The sequence below is a fragment of the Triticum aestivum genome, chromosome 6B, assembly GCF_018294505.1.
Source record: "Triticum aestivum cultivar Chinese Spring chromosome 6B, IWGSC CS RefSeq v2.1, whole genome shotgun sequence".
NCBI lineage: Eukaryota > Viridiplantae > Streptophyta > Magnoliopsida > Poales > Poaceae > Triticum > Triticum aestivum.
This window is the reverse complement of record NC_057810.1, coordinates 625,448,798-625,464,460: the sequence shown is the minus strand read 5'-3', so window position 1 is coordinate 625,464,460 and position 15,663 is coordinate 625,448,798. Positions and strand designations below refer to the sequence as shown.

General features: G+C 46.6%; 1 protein-coding gene across 1 annotated transcript; it reads left to right on the top strand.

The window, feature by feature from the left end:
• Positions 1-1,823: 1,823 nt before the first annotated feature.
• On the top strand, positions 1,824-2,927 carry LOC123134596 (cell number regulator 1). The gene is made up of 3 exons (XM_044553817.1): positions 1,824-2,063; positions 2,196-2,267; positions 2,383-2,927. Exons 1-3 carry the CDS (start codon positions 1,877-1,879, stop codon positions 2,685-2,687), a joined length of 564 nt encoding a protein of 187 aa, XP_044409752.1. The 5' UTR covers positions 1,824-1,876; the 3' UTR covers positions 2,688-2,927.
• Positions 2,928-15,663: the final 12,736 nt, after the last annotated feature.

The window sequence follows — 15,663 nt, the reverse complement described above, 5'->3', positions numbered from 1 at the left end:
TTTTCGAGAGAAATTTCCAATCTATTCATCAATAGCAGTACAGAGAACACAAGAGGTAATAAAAATTACTACCAGGTCTATGGACCACCTAGTGACGGCTACAAGCACTAGAGCGAGCCGAAGGCGCGCCGCCGTCATCTCCCCTCCATCACCGGAGCCGGACAAACCTTGTTGTAGTAGACAGTCGGGAAGTCGTCGTGCTAAGGCCCCAAAGGACCAGCACACCAGAGTAGCAACCATCGCCGATGAAGAGAATTGTAGATCGGAAAGATCAAACCTAGAACCACACGAATGAAGTCGAATAAAAACTGGATCCAAATACATCCATCGAAGACCAGCACCGACCGAATCCCATGAGATCCGACGGAGACACACCTCCACACATCCTCCAACAACGCTATTCACATTATCCGGATGTGGATAGGACGTGGGAGACATTATTGCTACCGAGGGACATCGCCGGCGCCACACAACCCTAACCTAGCAAAAACGAGAAACGAGGTCCCTCCCGCCAGCGGGGGCCGAGATTCTCGGCACCTCCATAGGCCAAAGGCCATTGGAGGCGGGGCGGATCCTCGGTGGCGCCGACAGGGGGAGGAAGGAGACTTCTCTTGGGGAGGATGAAAGACTTTGAAACACTTATTTTGGAACCGAAGAAGTATAAAATACCCAACGTCAGATTTTTAGTATTTCTGTTGTTATTTTTTTTGGACAACTAATCCATCTTCCGCTGCTGTTGGATATATAAAATAGAATGAAATACAGCTAGATGTTGTTTCTCCTTTTGACATCGCACTAGCTGTTGCTAGACTAAACAAGATTAGAGAAAGTATGTACTTCCTCCGTTTCAGTTTACAAGTCCTACGCGTATACCTAGATTGCCAATTTTATCATCCTATATAAACTATATAACACAAAAAATATACCTTTTAAAAATAGAACATCTGAAATTTATATTAATATATTTTTTGTAATATATAACTTGTATTAGGTTGGTCAAATTGATGATCTAGGATACGCACACGCCCTGTAAATTAAGAGAGAGTACAATATTGATGATTATTTAAGCTCCCTAGGTTTCGCATGTGGCCGATCAAGGGAGCTGTCTTCGAGACAAGTAGCGCAAACCAATGGCAAAAACTACTATATCCACCTTGCATATTCCAAAACTTTGCTGTCACCTCGTCTGGTTAGACTTCAATAGTTTGAAACCTAACCACTTTTATTATGTTTAACGGCAGTTAGCCCCCTTGAACAGCAACTTTTGTTGCATGGTTCGTCGACAAGTTGGCAGTATGGATAGGAAACTGCAAAAGTATATTGAAAGCAAGACCAAGACTCACTTTTCTCCATTTTCTTTATCTGCGAGTTGGCTAGCAAGACCAAGACTTCGGTAGTAGTATGATCTTTACACTGTGCATATATGATAATGATGCTCAGCAAGCACTAGTTGTGTTCTTCCCCGGAAATTAGGGAGTATTACTTGTTAAGTTAGTTCAATGAAACTTAGGAAATAGTACATCCACATCTTTTTTGCAATCATTCAAGACACAAGAGCATGGACAAAATGCACAGTGCACGCAGCAGTAGCGTCTTCTGCTTGCTCCAAGCGTAGCACGAAGCATCCAAGATATTTACTCACAGTGCTGCACTATTTCGCATCGCATCACCGTCAACACTGGAATACTGGTCACATACCAACTGATTTTTTAAACATGTTTTTGAATAAGAGATGCCAACTGATTGTTACAAAAACAATGAGGAAAAGACTTGCGAGTTGCGAGAGGCTCGTTAGTGATTCCTTTTTAAAGAGGAACCTGGTCCTTTCTTTGGCTTTAGCACAGGCATAAACAGGGCACGGCTGTATTCCCAAGCAATGTATCCCACCACCCCCTCCGACGCGTACGACAGGTTCAGCAACGGCCCTCCGCCCACGGCGCCGCCGCCGCAGCAGCAGCCCACGTACAACCACGCCATGAACCAGAGCCACCACGCCCGCCCCGCCGCCGGGCTGGCGCGCTGGTCCACCGGCCTCTTCCACTGCATGGACGACCCGGGAAACTGTAAGCGGTCTCTGTCTTTCTTTCTTCCAGTAATCGGTCGGTTCCCCTCTTGCTCAGAGCCGAGAGCTACTAGATAGCTAGCAATGGTCGCCCATGGCCGCTCAGTTGAGCTTATCCATGTCTTTCGTGAAGGTCTCATCACGTGCCTGTGCCCCTGCATCACGTTCGGGCAGATCGCGGACATCGTGGACAGAGGAACCTGTTGTGAGTTCTTTCTCCCTCCCCTCCCCCCATTTATTCAGCTTCTTCTTCTTCTTCTTCTAGCTCGGTAGATCCACCGGCTATGTTTGACATATGAGAGATTGGCTTGCTGATGCAGCGTGCGCCGGGAGCGGGGCGGCCTACGCGGCCATCTGCGCGACGACGGGGATGGGGTGCCTCTACTCGTGCGTCTACCGCACCAAGATGCGGGCGCACTACGACCTGGACGAGGGGGAGTGCCCGGACTTCCTCGTGCATTGGTGCTGCGAGCTCTGCGCGCTCTGCCAGGAGTACCGGGAGCTCAAGAACCGCGGCTTCGACATGGGGATCGGCTGGGACGCCAACATGGAGCGCCGGAACCGGGGCGTCACCGGAGGGCAGGTCATGGGGGCGCCGGCCACGCCCGTCGGCATGATGAGATAGGCAGGCCACGGCCGCGAAATCTCCGGTGATTTTCATGCGTCATGCTCCTCCCATCCCCTGTGCCATTTCTCCTTGTGTTATTCTGGTTTGGAGATCGTTCGATTGACTGTTTTTCTAGTAGCGTGCGCATTGTCTACTACTAGTTTGCTTGATGTGCCGAATTCTGTTGATTCTATGTAAAAATTTGTGGCGTGTTCGGCGTGTTCACGACTTATGCAAGCGGTGATGGATTTGATGATTGCTCCAGATGTAGGTAAACAACATACGCCAGAGATATTACCCCCATTTCCTTTCCTCTTGCGTGTTGAGACGACCTCCCGTACAAAAGTCTTATTGACTACAAATGCAACGTCAATGCTAAAGTTTTTCTTTTAGCGAAACACCGAGCACAATAGAGAGGCACCGACACGTACGCCACCACCGCACAGAAAGCTAGGTGAGCTTAACCCCGCTGTATCAGAGGTGCTCTAATGTTCAATTACTTGCGCCCAAAATGGCTGAAGACTGCTGCTCAAGTCTACCAGCGCAAAACCCATTCCAAGTCTTAAAAGCATCTCCAACAGGCGCCGAACGCGCCGCGCGCTAAAAACTGATTTGGCACGCGCCCATCGTCTGGTTTGGCGCGGCGCGTAGCGTTTGCTCCAGGAGCCGCGCTGTAAAGCCGCGCGCGTGCAGTTCCAGCAGGCGCGGTAAAAATGCAGCGCACGCGCTCATTCTATAAACATTTTTTTGCATAGATAAAAAAAATGATACAAGATATTTTACATAGATAGATAGATAGTTCGACATACATAAATAGATAGATACTACTATGGCATAGATAGATAGATAGAAGCTACTATGGCATACAGCGATAGAAACTACTCCAAGTCGCTACCATCACCATCATCCTCGTCGGTGTCGTCCGAGATTGAGATCCATATGTCGTCCCAACGTTCGTCGTCCGCGGTGAAGAACGACCTCCCACCTGCTGAAACTATGTCGCACTGCTCGTTCGCCAATGCCTTCCGCTGACGCCGGTCAGCCCGCTCCGCACGGCGCCTTGCCGTCCTCTCTGCCCAGTAGGCATGCTCGTCGGCGACGTCCTCCGGGTGGCGGCGGCGTCACTCCGCCATGGCTCGCTCGTCCTCCTCGGCGACGAGGAGGCGGCGCTGCCGCCGAGCGTGGTCGGCACGGTCCATGTCGGTGATGAGACGCGGCGGAGGGGCGACACGCTGCGCCTGCTCGCGCGTGAAGACGTCCCGAAAGTTCATCTGCGACCGGGGCCTGTCCAAGCGCCACGCCGCCGCGTCGTACGCGCGGGCCGCCTCATGCGCACTCCGGAACGTCCCGAGGCCGGGCCGGACGTCGCCGGACCATATCTCGGCGGAGTACCAACCGTTGGGGCGCTCGCGGACGATGCGATAGCCCGAAGCACCCCGGCGGCGCGGCGGCATGGTGGCACGGTGGTGGCGGGGAAAGCTGCGAAGCGGCGAGGCGGCGAGGTTGCGAGGGGAGGGCGCGTGGCTGTGTGCTGTGCGCGTTGCGAGCGCGGCAATTTATAGGCGCGCGGTAAGCGGCGCGCCAAATCTACCGCGCCACATGCCGCTTTCTCCCCGCCGCGCGCAAACGCTTCCTGCGCGCGGTAAGTTCCCGCCACCGTTGGAGCGCGCGAAATCAGCCGGCGCGCGCTAAAACCTAACTTTACCGCGCGGGCGCGCCTTTTGCCGCGCCTGTTGGAGATGCTCTAACACTAAGGGCGTCTCCAACGGGCGCACAAAAGTTTCGCGCCCTAAATTAATTTTAGCCCGTCACTGTAGCACTTTTAGCGCGCCGGACCCAACATTAGTTTACCAGATGACCAAAAACACACATAAAAAAACACGCAGTGCAATTGTGAAGCGCACACAAGGCGGCGCCTCAAATTTACATCATGCGATAGCGTTTGTCAGCACGCACTATTTTACAGATTTTGCTGGAGCTGTCCGGCGTCCAAAATGCACGAATTTTAGCGCGCGGAGCAATTTTTGGGCGCCTATCGAAGATGCTCTAACCCAGTAAGCTGCACCAAGACATGCGCACATTCTAAAATGGAAAGGCGAAATTAAGGACGAAGCAGGCAGTTTGCATGGTTAAAGGTTAATTTATTCTTAGTAACGCAATTGTTACCGGTGATGAAAGCAGGTTGCCGCGGTGACAGCGGTCCGCCAGGCTGTCCGCGTTGTTGCATTTGCTGTCATAGGATTTGTAGGCTGATCTCAGCTCCGATATGATGATGTAACAATCCTAACAAAACATGTCCACGAGGCACGCTATGTCAAAAAAGTTTCACAGGGCCCACGAAGCAGCTTGCGAAGAAGGTTCGTCTTCCCGGGGAAAATGGGTTCTTTCTCTACAACGCCTTTTTAGTGCAAAGTCTATCTTCTGCTGACAGGCTTAAATGCTCTCTGATGAACAATAAACTTTGAATTATTTTCCTTAAAAAATATATAAAAATATTCTGATTTTTTTGTGGCAAGCTTGAGTGTTTGTAAAGTTTCATTGCTAGAAGTCCTGGAAAAAAATCATCTACTTTTTTAAACATCATTTTTTTTTGCCACGACTTTCACTAATGTCAGGCCATGATGAAATTGAAATTTTGCAAGTACTCAAAACATTTATCGATGTTTGAACTGTTTTTTTAGATTTTACTGTTCATCAAGGGACATTTATGCTCGTGAGCAAATAGTCCTCTTTCCTTTTTATTTTAATTTGGGTGAAAGTATGTTTTTTTCATCTTCTAATATGTAGCCGTTCGGGGGCCTTACTGCTCCGGTAGAACCTCAAGCGTTCACCGCTGGACAGTGCGCCCCACTAGCCGCAGAGGTTTCACTTTTGAGCAAATTCAGTGCCATATAGTTCATTCGCATCCCATGAGCTGAAAAAACTACTTTGGTGCACTGCTCCAGTGAGCACAATATTTGAAATACTGCATGGAGCATGGTATTTTGAAGTATAATTATTTTTGAAAACAAATTCTACATGCTCATATGGATGCACACTACAATGTGCGAATTTATGTGATGGAATAATTAACCATGTGAGAGCATCTACAACCGGGCCTTTCAAACCCGCCTCATACGCCCACGCGGTCACTGTTCGGTCACGATATTTTGACCAAGACGGGCTTCTTAAACGGGCTTCAAACGCCCGGTCTGACCGGCACCCCCCCATATCCAACCCAAATATGGGGCGGATATGGGGCGCTTGGGCGCGCCCGCCACGCGGACTCGACAGCCCGACCACACCCCAAATTGCATCAAATTCACCAAACCCTTCCTCCTCTTCCCGCCGCCCTCCAACCATTCCTGTGCCCGGACCCTCGTCGTCCTTCGCTCTTGCTCCCAATCCTCACCTCCGGTCCCGGCCCATCACTGACGATGTCGTCCAGCCCGACCCACACCACCGCGACGGAGATGCAATCCGCCTCGTCTGTCGGCGGCGTTAATTCATTGGCTACGGCTTGCAAGGCGGAGAACGTCGCCCGCGAGTTGTGGCGACTGCAGCAGCGAGAGAGGGAGGCGGCGGCGGCGCATGGAGGTTCAGACATGGTGGAGCAGTTGTCTCCTCCGCTGCGCTCGGATCCCGCACCCCTTCCCTCCGAGCGCCTACACGGATTACGTTGGCGGACGAGACCCTCTTGAATAAGCATGCGAAGAAGTGGCTGACGGACAAGAAGATGGAGATCAACGACCGCATGAAGTACGAGACGGCGAGGGCAGCTGCAGCTCGGATGCAGGCAGAGCAAGACGAGCAGGACACATTCCGCCTGGAGCAGGACGCATTCCGCTCGGAGCAGGCACCCAACCAGAGATCCGAGGCCATCCGTCACGCTCGGACATTGATCTCATTTTGTCATGTTTGGTTTGTTGAACTATGATTTGCTTTGCTTTGTTTTGAACTTTGGCATTCAGACAGTTTGCACCATATGATCGATGTGCATGGATTGCATGGATTTGATGATCAAAATTTACGGTATGCAGATGTGCGATGCAACATTTGAGAGGTGCCCGGTCAATGCGAGCGGGCGCGTCCGCGGGCGTTTAAGGAGCCGGATTTGCAAGTCCGGCTGTGGATGCTTTGAACCACACAAAAATGACAAATTGCGATTTTGAATAGATGAACAATGCATGTACCGTTCGCTATTCAGAAACCACCATTTTACCATTTTTGCGTAGCTCACGTGTTGCTCACTTCACCATCAAATTTTAAGCATGTGTAACATATAACCATATGAACATGTATAATTGTTTTAGAACTTAGAGAATGTGGTTTTTGAACTATTTAAAATAAAGTGCTCCAATGCACCCGTGTTCCAAAACTCCGCTTCGGATCGAGCTCGCGTTTGCCTGGCCGTTGAACTCTCTGAACCCCACAACGCAAGCACAATGAGTGAAGCGAAAAGCCATGTGGCCGGCTGGCCGGGCCATGACACGATGCGGGCACGACATGGCCGGGCAGTAGCAAGACTGGGCCAGCTGACACCACCGCGTCCATCATCAATAATGGTGTACGGGCCGAGGAAGGCAGTGCGCCACTCGTGCTCGCAATTAAACCCACGACGACCCCGGAGTCGCCGGTCGTCTCACTCTTTCCGTCGGCCACACGCACACTCACAGAGCACCCGACACGTTCGACGTTTGGTTCGCCAGCAGCCCCACGACCTGATAGCTGTTGATCCTAGCCGTCCATCCGCTTTATACTCGCTTCGGCTGTAGCCGCCCGATAGCTGACGAAGTGTCGCCCGTTACTCGACAGCCACGGGTTCAGTCACGGCCCTGGCACCCATTCCCTCGTCCTCCGGGCTCCGGCTCCGACCCGACCCGGCGAGGCGGCGACCCCCACACCGCCGATGTCAAGCAGCCGGAACCCAATCAAACGCCGCCGACATCGTCTCCGCATTCCTCATCGCAGGGTACTTTTTTTATTAAATGCTGCAAGGTTTAAAGTGTGCCTTATATGCTGCTAACTGAAGAAGTGTATGGTGTTCACTGAAGAAAAATGCCGTGTACAAAGCTGAGATGCTTGTGGCGCTATTTGTATGCCAGTGAGCAATTTGTGTCTGCCTACATGGTTTAATTTTCCTGCGCTGCATGGTGTGATGGTGAATAATTTGTAATTAATAATTATATAGTGTATGGATAACTTTGAATTTCGGCCGTTGGATGAAGCCAATCCAACGGTTGGGAGGTGACAAATCCAAGTAGTCTTGACCGTTGGATATTCTCTTCACTATATTGGATTCTGTTGGATTCTGTCACGTGTATTAATCTAGAATATTTCACACTTGTGCTTATGCACAAACCTGAAAACAAAGACATTTCTTTTTTGTTCTAGATTCTTCCAGACTTCAATTCTTCATGTTTTCCTTTGTTAAAAGAATGGACATTCGTTATTCTATTTTTTATGTTGTACAATATGCACATAACACATACACTTCTCATTTGTTCTAGATTCTTCCATACTTCGGTTCTCCCAAGTTTTTTTTCTTCCAAAAGACTTGACATTTATTTTACTTTAATTTTTTTTGTTCAAAGCTAACGCAACATCTTTCTAGAGTCTAATTTTCTTTGCAAATGTAATACTCAACTGTTCTTATATGTTTCACATGATTTTTGTGTAGTATTTACCACATTCATCAAACATTATGTAGTTATAACTTGATTTCGAATGGGATGGGTGATGAGACTTAAACCTCAACTTAAATTTCATTTGTGCATGATTCCTAATGTATAATGTTGTGTGTCGATATTGGGTCACACTTCACTCTTGCGTGCAAGGCACGTGTAACTTACTAGTAATTTGTAGTAATGCCATGTCAAATTAGATTTTTTATTTTGCGGATGCCAATTAGAGGATTTATCTTTGATTTGAACATGCATACTGTGTATGACAGAGATGCATACAGATCTCTTGCATAGAGATGCATACAAATATATGAGCAGTTTTCCTGCTGTGTGTGTGTGTGTTTCTATATATATAGCTTACTAGCAAGATGCCCGTGCATTGCACGGAATATCAAGATGCATTTTTTTATAAAATACTTGTTGTGATTAACCCATGCGAAAGTAATCCCATGTGTAAAAACTAATGATATCTCCAGAAAGAGAGATAAGGTGAGGAGGAGTGGGACGTGGTGGTGATTGGTGGTCGGACTGAGCGGAGACATGAGGATGGACGACGCCGGCAACGGCCGCCATGCCAGATTGTTCCATAGGCTTCCTTTTTTAATTGCTCAACAATGAGGTTGTGGGAGATAAAGATGAACGCGGGAAGGCCTTATCTGCAAATATGAAGAGAGGTGCGGGTATCTTTTGCAAAATTGCCATAGTTTGCTTTCTGTCCGTCAGATATAGATCAGACGGTCTATATTGCAAGATGGCAGGCACACCATCATCACCAACTCAGTTTTTTATAAGAGTAGAGATTCTACACCCCTAGTAACACCATATACAAAATCAAGTAAAACCACGTACACAATGTAGTAATTATAAAAATATTTTCTTTACTACCCAAGTTTGTAATTTACTACATTTTATAAAAAAATACTATATTTTTTACTATTCTACACTCACGCTTGGTTTAGCATTACTATATATATATATCAATATGAATGCTTCTTTTACACCGTAATGAATTGGTTCTGTAGGCGCAGACAATGCAAAATCATGCAGTTCTTGTGTAATATATAGAAAACTTACACTAATTTGCACCCGCGGTTAAACATTCAGGTAATAAATACACCTGTTGAATGATTCCTCAATTCAGAGTCTTGTATCACGATAAAACATATCCTATTTTGAAACTTGAGTGGTCAGTGGATTAATTTGGAGTGCACTTGGCCTGGACATGGGAGGACAAGATTGTATTTTAACTCGCTTACCCCTGCTCCATTTTGTCCTGCTCCATGAAAAAGTGCTATGAGCTGAGGTGAGAGGTACATATTCAGACTGAAAGTTCAAATAAAGTGCCAATGTTACAATGGGACTATGTAGCAGGCCAATGTTACAATGGGAGTATCATTCATTGACATATAATACCCAGAATTGAAATGCCAAGTTAAAAAAGAATGTATTGCTTCCATGGACCTAAGTTGCAGAACAAGAAAATACACTTCTTTCAAAAGCAGAGATAGCATCCATGAACGAAGAAAAGTGCAAAGCAACCCCTGCATCATTAGTAAACAATGAAATCAAGCTACAAGATTTTTTCCTTCACATACTTGTTGGGGAACGTAGTAATTTCAAAAAATTTCCTACGCATATGCAAGATCATGGTGATGCATAGCAACGAGAGGGGAGAGTATGTCCACGTACCCTCATAGACCGTAAGCGGAAGCGTTAGCACAACGCGGTTGATGTAGTCGTACGTCTTCATGATCCGACCGATCCAAGTACCCAACGCACGGCACCTCCGAGTTCAGCACACGTTCAGCTTGATGACGTCCCTCGAACTCCGATCCAGCCGAGCTTCGAGGGAGAGTTCCGTCAGCACGACGGCATGATGACGATGATGATGTTCTATCGACGCAGGGCTTCGCCTAAGCACCGCTACGATATTATTGAGGTGGAATATAGTGGAGGGGGCACCGCACACGGCTAATAGATCTCAAAGATCAATTGTTGTGTCTATGGGGTGCCCCCTGCCCCCGTATATAAAGGATCAGGGGGGAGGGGGCAGCCGACCAGGAGGAGGCGCGCCAGGGAGGAGTCCTACTCCACCTCCTGAAGGAAATATGCCCTAGAGGCAATAATAAAGTTAATATTTATTTCCTCATATCATGATAAATGTTTATTATTCATGCTAGAATTGTATTAACCGGAAACACAATACATGTGTGAATACATAGACAAACATAATGTCACTAGTATACCTCTACTTGACTAGCTCGTTAATCAAAGATGGTTGTGTTTCCTAACCATAGACATGAGTTGTCATTTGATAAACGGGATCACATCATTAGGAGAATGATGTGATTGACTTGACCCATTCCGTTAGCTTAGCACTTGATCATTTTATATTGATATTGCTTTCTTCATGACTTATACATGTTCCTGTGACTATGAGATTATGCAACTCCCATTTATCGGAGGAACACTTTGTGTGCTACCAAACGTCACCAACGTAACTGGGTGATTATAAAGGAGCTCTACAGGTGTCTCCGAAGGTACATGTTGAGTTAGTATATTTCGAGATTAGGATTTGTCACTCTGATTGTCGGAGAGATATCTCTGGGCCCTCTCCGTAATGCACATCACTATAAGCCTTGCAAGCAATGTAGCTAATGAGTTAGTTACGGGATGGTGCATTATGTAACGAGTAAAGAGACTTGCCGGTAACGAGATTGAACTAGGTATTGAGATACCGACGATCGAATCTCGGGCAAGTAACATACCGATGACAAAGGGAACACCGTATGTTGTTATGCGGTTTGACCGATAAAGATCTTCGTAGAATATGTAGGAGCCAATATGAGCATCCAGGTTCCGGTATTCGTTATTGACAGGAGAGGTGTCTCGGTCATGTCTACATAGTTCTCGAACCCGTAGGGTCCGCACGCTTAAATTTAGATGACAGTTACATTACGAGTTTATGTGATTTGATGTACCGAAGATAGTTCTGAGTCCCGGATGTGATCACGGACATGACGAGGAGTCTTGAAATGGTCGAGACATGAAGATTGATATATTGGACGACTATATTCGGACACCGGAATGGTTCCGGGGGTTATCGGATGAATACCGGAGTACCAGGGGGTTACCGGAACCCCCCGGAGGGTTAATGGGCCTCATGGGCCTTAAGTGGAGAAGAGGAGGGGCGGTCAGGGCAGGCCGCGTGCCGTTCCCCTCTAGTCCGAATAGGACAAGGAGGGGGGGGGGGCAGCGCCCCCCCTTTCCTTCCTCTCCTCTCTCCCTTCCTTCCCCTCTCCTACTTGGACTAGGAAAGGAGGGAGTCCTACTCCCGGTGGGAGTAGGACTTCTCCCTGGCGCGCCTCCTCCTGGACGGCCGCCCCTCCCCCTTGATCCTTTATATACGGGGGCAGGGGGGCACCTCTAAGACACAAAAATTGATCATTGATCTCTTAGCCGTGCGCGGTGCCCCCCTCCACCATATTCCACCTCCATAATATCATAGCGGTGCTTAGGTGAAGCCCTGCGTCGGTAGAACATCATCATCATCACCACGCCATCGTGCTGACAGAACTCTCCCTCAAAGCTTAGCTGGATCGGAGTTCGAGGGACGTCATCGAGCTGAACGTGTGCTAAACTCGAAGGTGACGTGCGTTCGGTACTTGATCGGTCGGATCATGAAGACGTACGACTACATCAACCGCGTTGTGCTAACGCATCCGCTTTCGGTTTACGAGGGTATGTGGACAACACTCTTCCCTCTCATTGCTATGCATCACCATGATCTTGCGTGTGCGTAGGAATTTTTTTGAAAGTATTACGTTCCCCAACAATGGCATCCGAGCTAGGTTTTATGCGTAGATGTTATATGCACGAGTAGAACACAAGTGAGTTGTGGGCGATACAAGTCATACTGCTTACCAACATGTCACACTTTGGTTTTGTGGTATTGTTGGACGAAGCGGCCCGGACTGACATGACGCGTACGCTTATGCGAGACTGGTTCTACCGACGTGCTTTGCACATAGGTGGCTGGCGGGTGTCAGTCTCTCCAACTTTAGTTGAACCAAGTGTGGCTATGCCCAGTCCTTGAGAAGGTTAAAACAACACTAACTTGACAAACTATCGTTGTGGTTTTGATGCGTAGGTAAGAACGGTTTTGCTCAGCCCGTAGCAACCACGTAAAACTTGCAACAACAAAGTAGAGGGAGGACGTCTAACTTGTTTTTGCAGGGAACGTTGTGATGTGATATGGTCAAGACATGATGCTATATTTTATTGTATGAGATGATCATGTTTTGTAACCGAGTTATCGGCAACTGGCAGGAGCCATATGGTTGTCGCTTTATTGTATGCAATGCAATCGCCCTGTAATTGCTTTACTTTATCACTAAGCGGTAGCGATAGTCGTAGAAGCAATAGGTGGCGAAACGACAATGATGCTACGATGGAGATCAAGGTGTCGCGCCGGTGACGATGGTGATCATGACGGTGCTTCGGAGATGGAGATCACGAGCACAAGATGATGATGGCCATATCATATCACTTATATTGATTGCATGTGATGTCTATCCTTTATGCATCTTATTTTGCTTTGATTGATGGTAGTATTATAAGATGATCTCTCACTAAAATTTCAAGGTAAAAGTGTTCTCCCTGAGTATGCACCGTTGCGAAAGTTCTTCGTGCTGAGACATCACGTGATGATCGGGTGTGATAGGCTCTACGTTCAAATACAATGGGTGCAAAACAGTTGCACATGCGGAATACTCAGGTTAAACTTGACGAGCCTAGCATATATAGATATGGCCTCGGAACACTGAGACCAAAAGGTCGAGCGTGAATCATATAGTAGATATGATCAACATAGTGATGTTCACCATTGAAAACTACTCCATCTCACGTGATGATCGGACATGGTTTAGTTGATTTGGATCACGTGATCGCTTAGATGATTAGAGGGATGTCTATCTAAGTGGGAGTTCTTAAGTAATATGATTACTTGAACCTAAATTTATCATGAACTTAGTACCTGATAGTATTTTGCTTGTCTATGTCTGTTGTAGATAGATGGCTCATGCTGTTGTTCCGTTGAATTTTAGTGCGTTCCTTGAGAAAGATAAGTTGAAAGATGATGGTAGCAATTACACGGTCTGGGTCTGTAACTTGAGGATTGTCCTCATTGCTGCACAGAAGAATTACGTCCTAGAAGCACCGCTGGGTGCCAGGCCTGCTGCAGATGCAACTGACGACGTTAAGAATGTCTGGCAGAGCAAAGCTGATGACTACTCGATAGTTCAGTGTGCCATGCTTTATGGCTTAGAACCGGGACTTCAACGACGTTTTGAACGTCATGGAGCATATGAGATGTTCTAGGAGTTGAAGTTAATATTTCAAGCAAATGCCCGGATTGAGAGATATGAAGTCTCCAATAAGTTCTATAGCTGCAAGATGGAGGAGAATAGTTCTGTCAGTGAATATATACTCAAAATATCCGAGTATAATAATCACTTGATTCAACTGGGAGTTAATCTTCCTCATGATAGTGTCATTGATAGAATTCTTCAATCACTGCCACCAAGCTACATGAGCTTCGTGATGAACTATAATATGCAAGGGATGAACAAGACTATTCCCGAGCTCTTCGCGATGCTAAAAGCTGCGGAGGTAGAAATCAAGAAGGAGCATCAAGTGTTGATGGTCAACAAGACCACCAGTTTCAAGAAAAAGGGTAAAGGGAAGAAGAAGGGGAACTTCAAGAAGAACAACAAACAAGTTGCTGCTCAAGAGAAGAAACCCAAGTCTGGACCTAAGCCTGAGACTGAGTGCTTCTACTGCAAGCAGACTGGTCACTGGAAGCAGAACTGCCCCAAGTATTTGGCGGATAAGAAGGATGGCAAGGTGAACAAAGGTATATGTGATATACATGTTATTGATGTGTACCTTACTAATGATCGCAGTAGCACCTGAGTATTTGATACTGGTTCTGTTGCTAATATTTGCAACTTGAAACAGGGACTACGGATTAAGCGAAGATTGGCTAAGGACGAGGTGATGATGCACGTGGGAAATGGTTCCAAAGTTGATGTGATCGCGGTCGGCACGCTACCTCTACATCTACCTTCGGGATTAGTTTTAGACCTGAATAATTGTTATTTGGTGCCAGCGTTAAGCATGAACATTATATCTGGATCTTATTTGATGCGAGACGGTTATTCATTTAAATCAGAGAATAATGGTTGTTCTATTTATATGAGTAATATCTTTTATGGTCATGCACCCTTGAAGAGTGGTCTATTTTTATTGAATCTCGATAGTAGTGATACACATATTCATAATGTTGAAGCCAAAAGATGCAGAGTTGATAATGATAGTGCAACTTATTTGTGGCACTACCGTTTGGGTCATATTGGTGTAAAGCGCATGAATAAACTCCATACTGATGGACTTCTGGAATCACTTGATTATGAATCAGTTGGTACTTGCGAACCATGCCTCATGGGCAAGATGACTAAATCGCCGTTCTCCAGAACTATGGAGCGAGCAACAGATTTGTTGGAAATCATACATACTGATGTATGTGGTCCAATGAACATTGAGGCTCACGGCGGGTATCGTTATTTTCTCACCTTCATAGATGATTTGAGCAGATATGGGTATATCTACTTAATAAAACATAAGTCTGAAACATTTGAAAAGTTCAAAGAATTTCAGAGTGAAGTGGAAAATCATCGTAACAAGAAAATTAAATTTGTACGATATGATCGTGGAGGAGAATATTTGAGTTACAAGTTTGGTTTACATTTGAAACAATGCGGAATAGTTTCACAACTCACGCCACCCGGAACACCACAACGTAATGGTGTGTCCGAACGTCGTAATCGTACTTTACTAGATATGATGCGATCTATGATGTCTCTTACCGATTTACCGCTACCATTTTAGGGTTATGCTTTAGAGACGGCCGCATTCACGTTAAATAGGGCACCATCTAAATCCGTTGAGATGACGCCTTATGAACTGTGGTTTGGCAAGAAACCAAAGTTGTCGTTTCTCAAAGTTTGGGGCTGCGATGTTTATGTGAAAAAACTTCAACCTGATAAGCTCGAACCCAAATCGGAGAAATGTGTCTTCATAGGATACCCAAAGGAGACTATTGGGTACACCTTCTATCACAGATCTAAAGGCAAGACTTTTGTTGCTAAATTTGGATCCTTTCTAGAGAAGGAGTTTCTCTCGAAAGAAGTGAGTGGGAGGATAGTAGAACTTGATGAGGTAACTGTACCTGCTCCCTTATTGGAAAATAGTTCATCACAGAAACCGGTTCC

Coding starts and splice junctions, on each gene's coding strand:
- LOC123134596 (XM_044553817.1), top strand. CDS start 1,877: ATGTATCCCACCACCCCCTCCGACGCGTACGACAGGTTCAGCAACGGC. Junction 2,064..2,195: donor CATGGACGACCCGGGAAACT/GTAAGCGGTCTC, acceptor TCTTTCGTGAAG/GTCTCATCACGTGCCTGTGC. Junction 2,268..2,382: donor CGTGGACAGAGGAACCTGTT/GTGAGTTCTTTC, acceptor TTGCTGATGCAG/CGTGCGCCGGGAGCGGGGCG.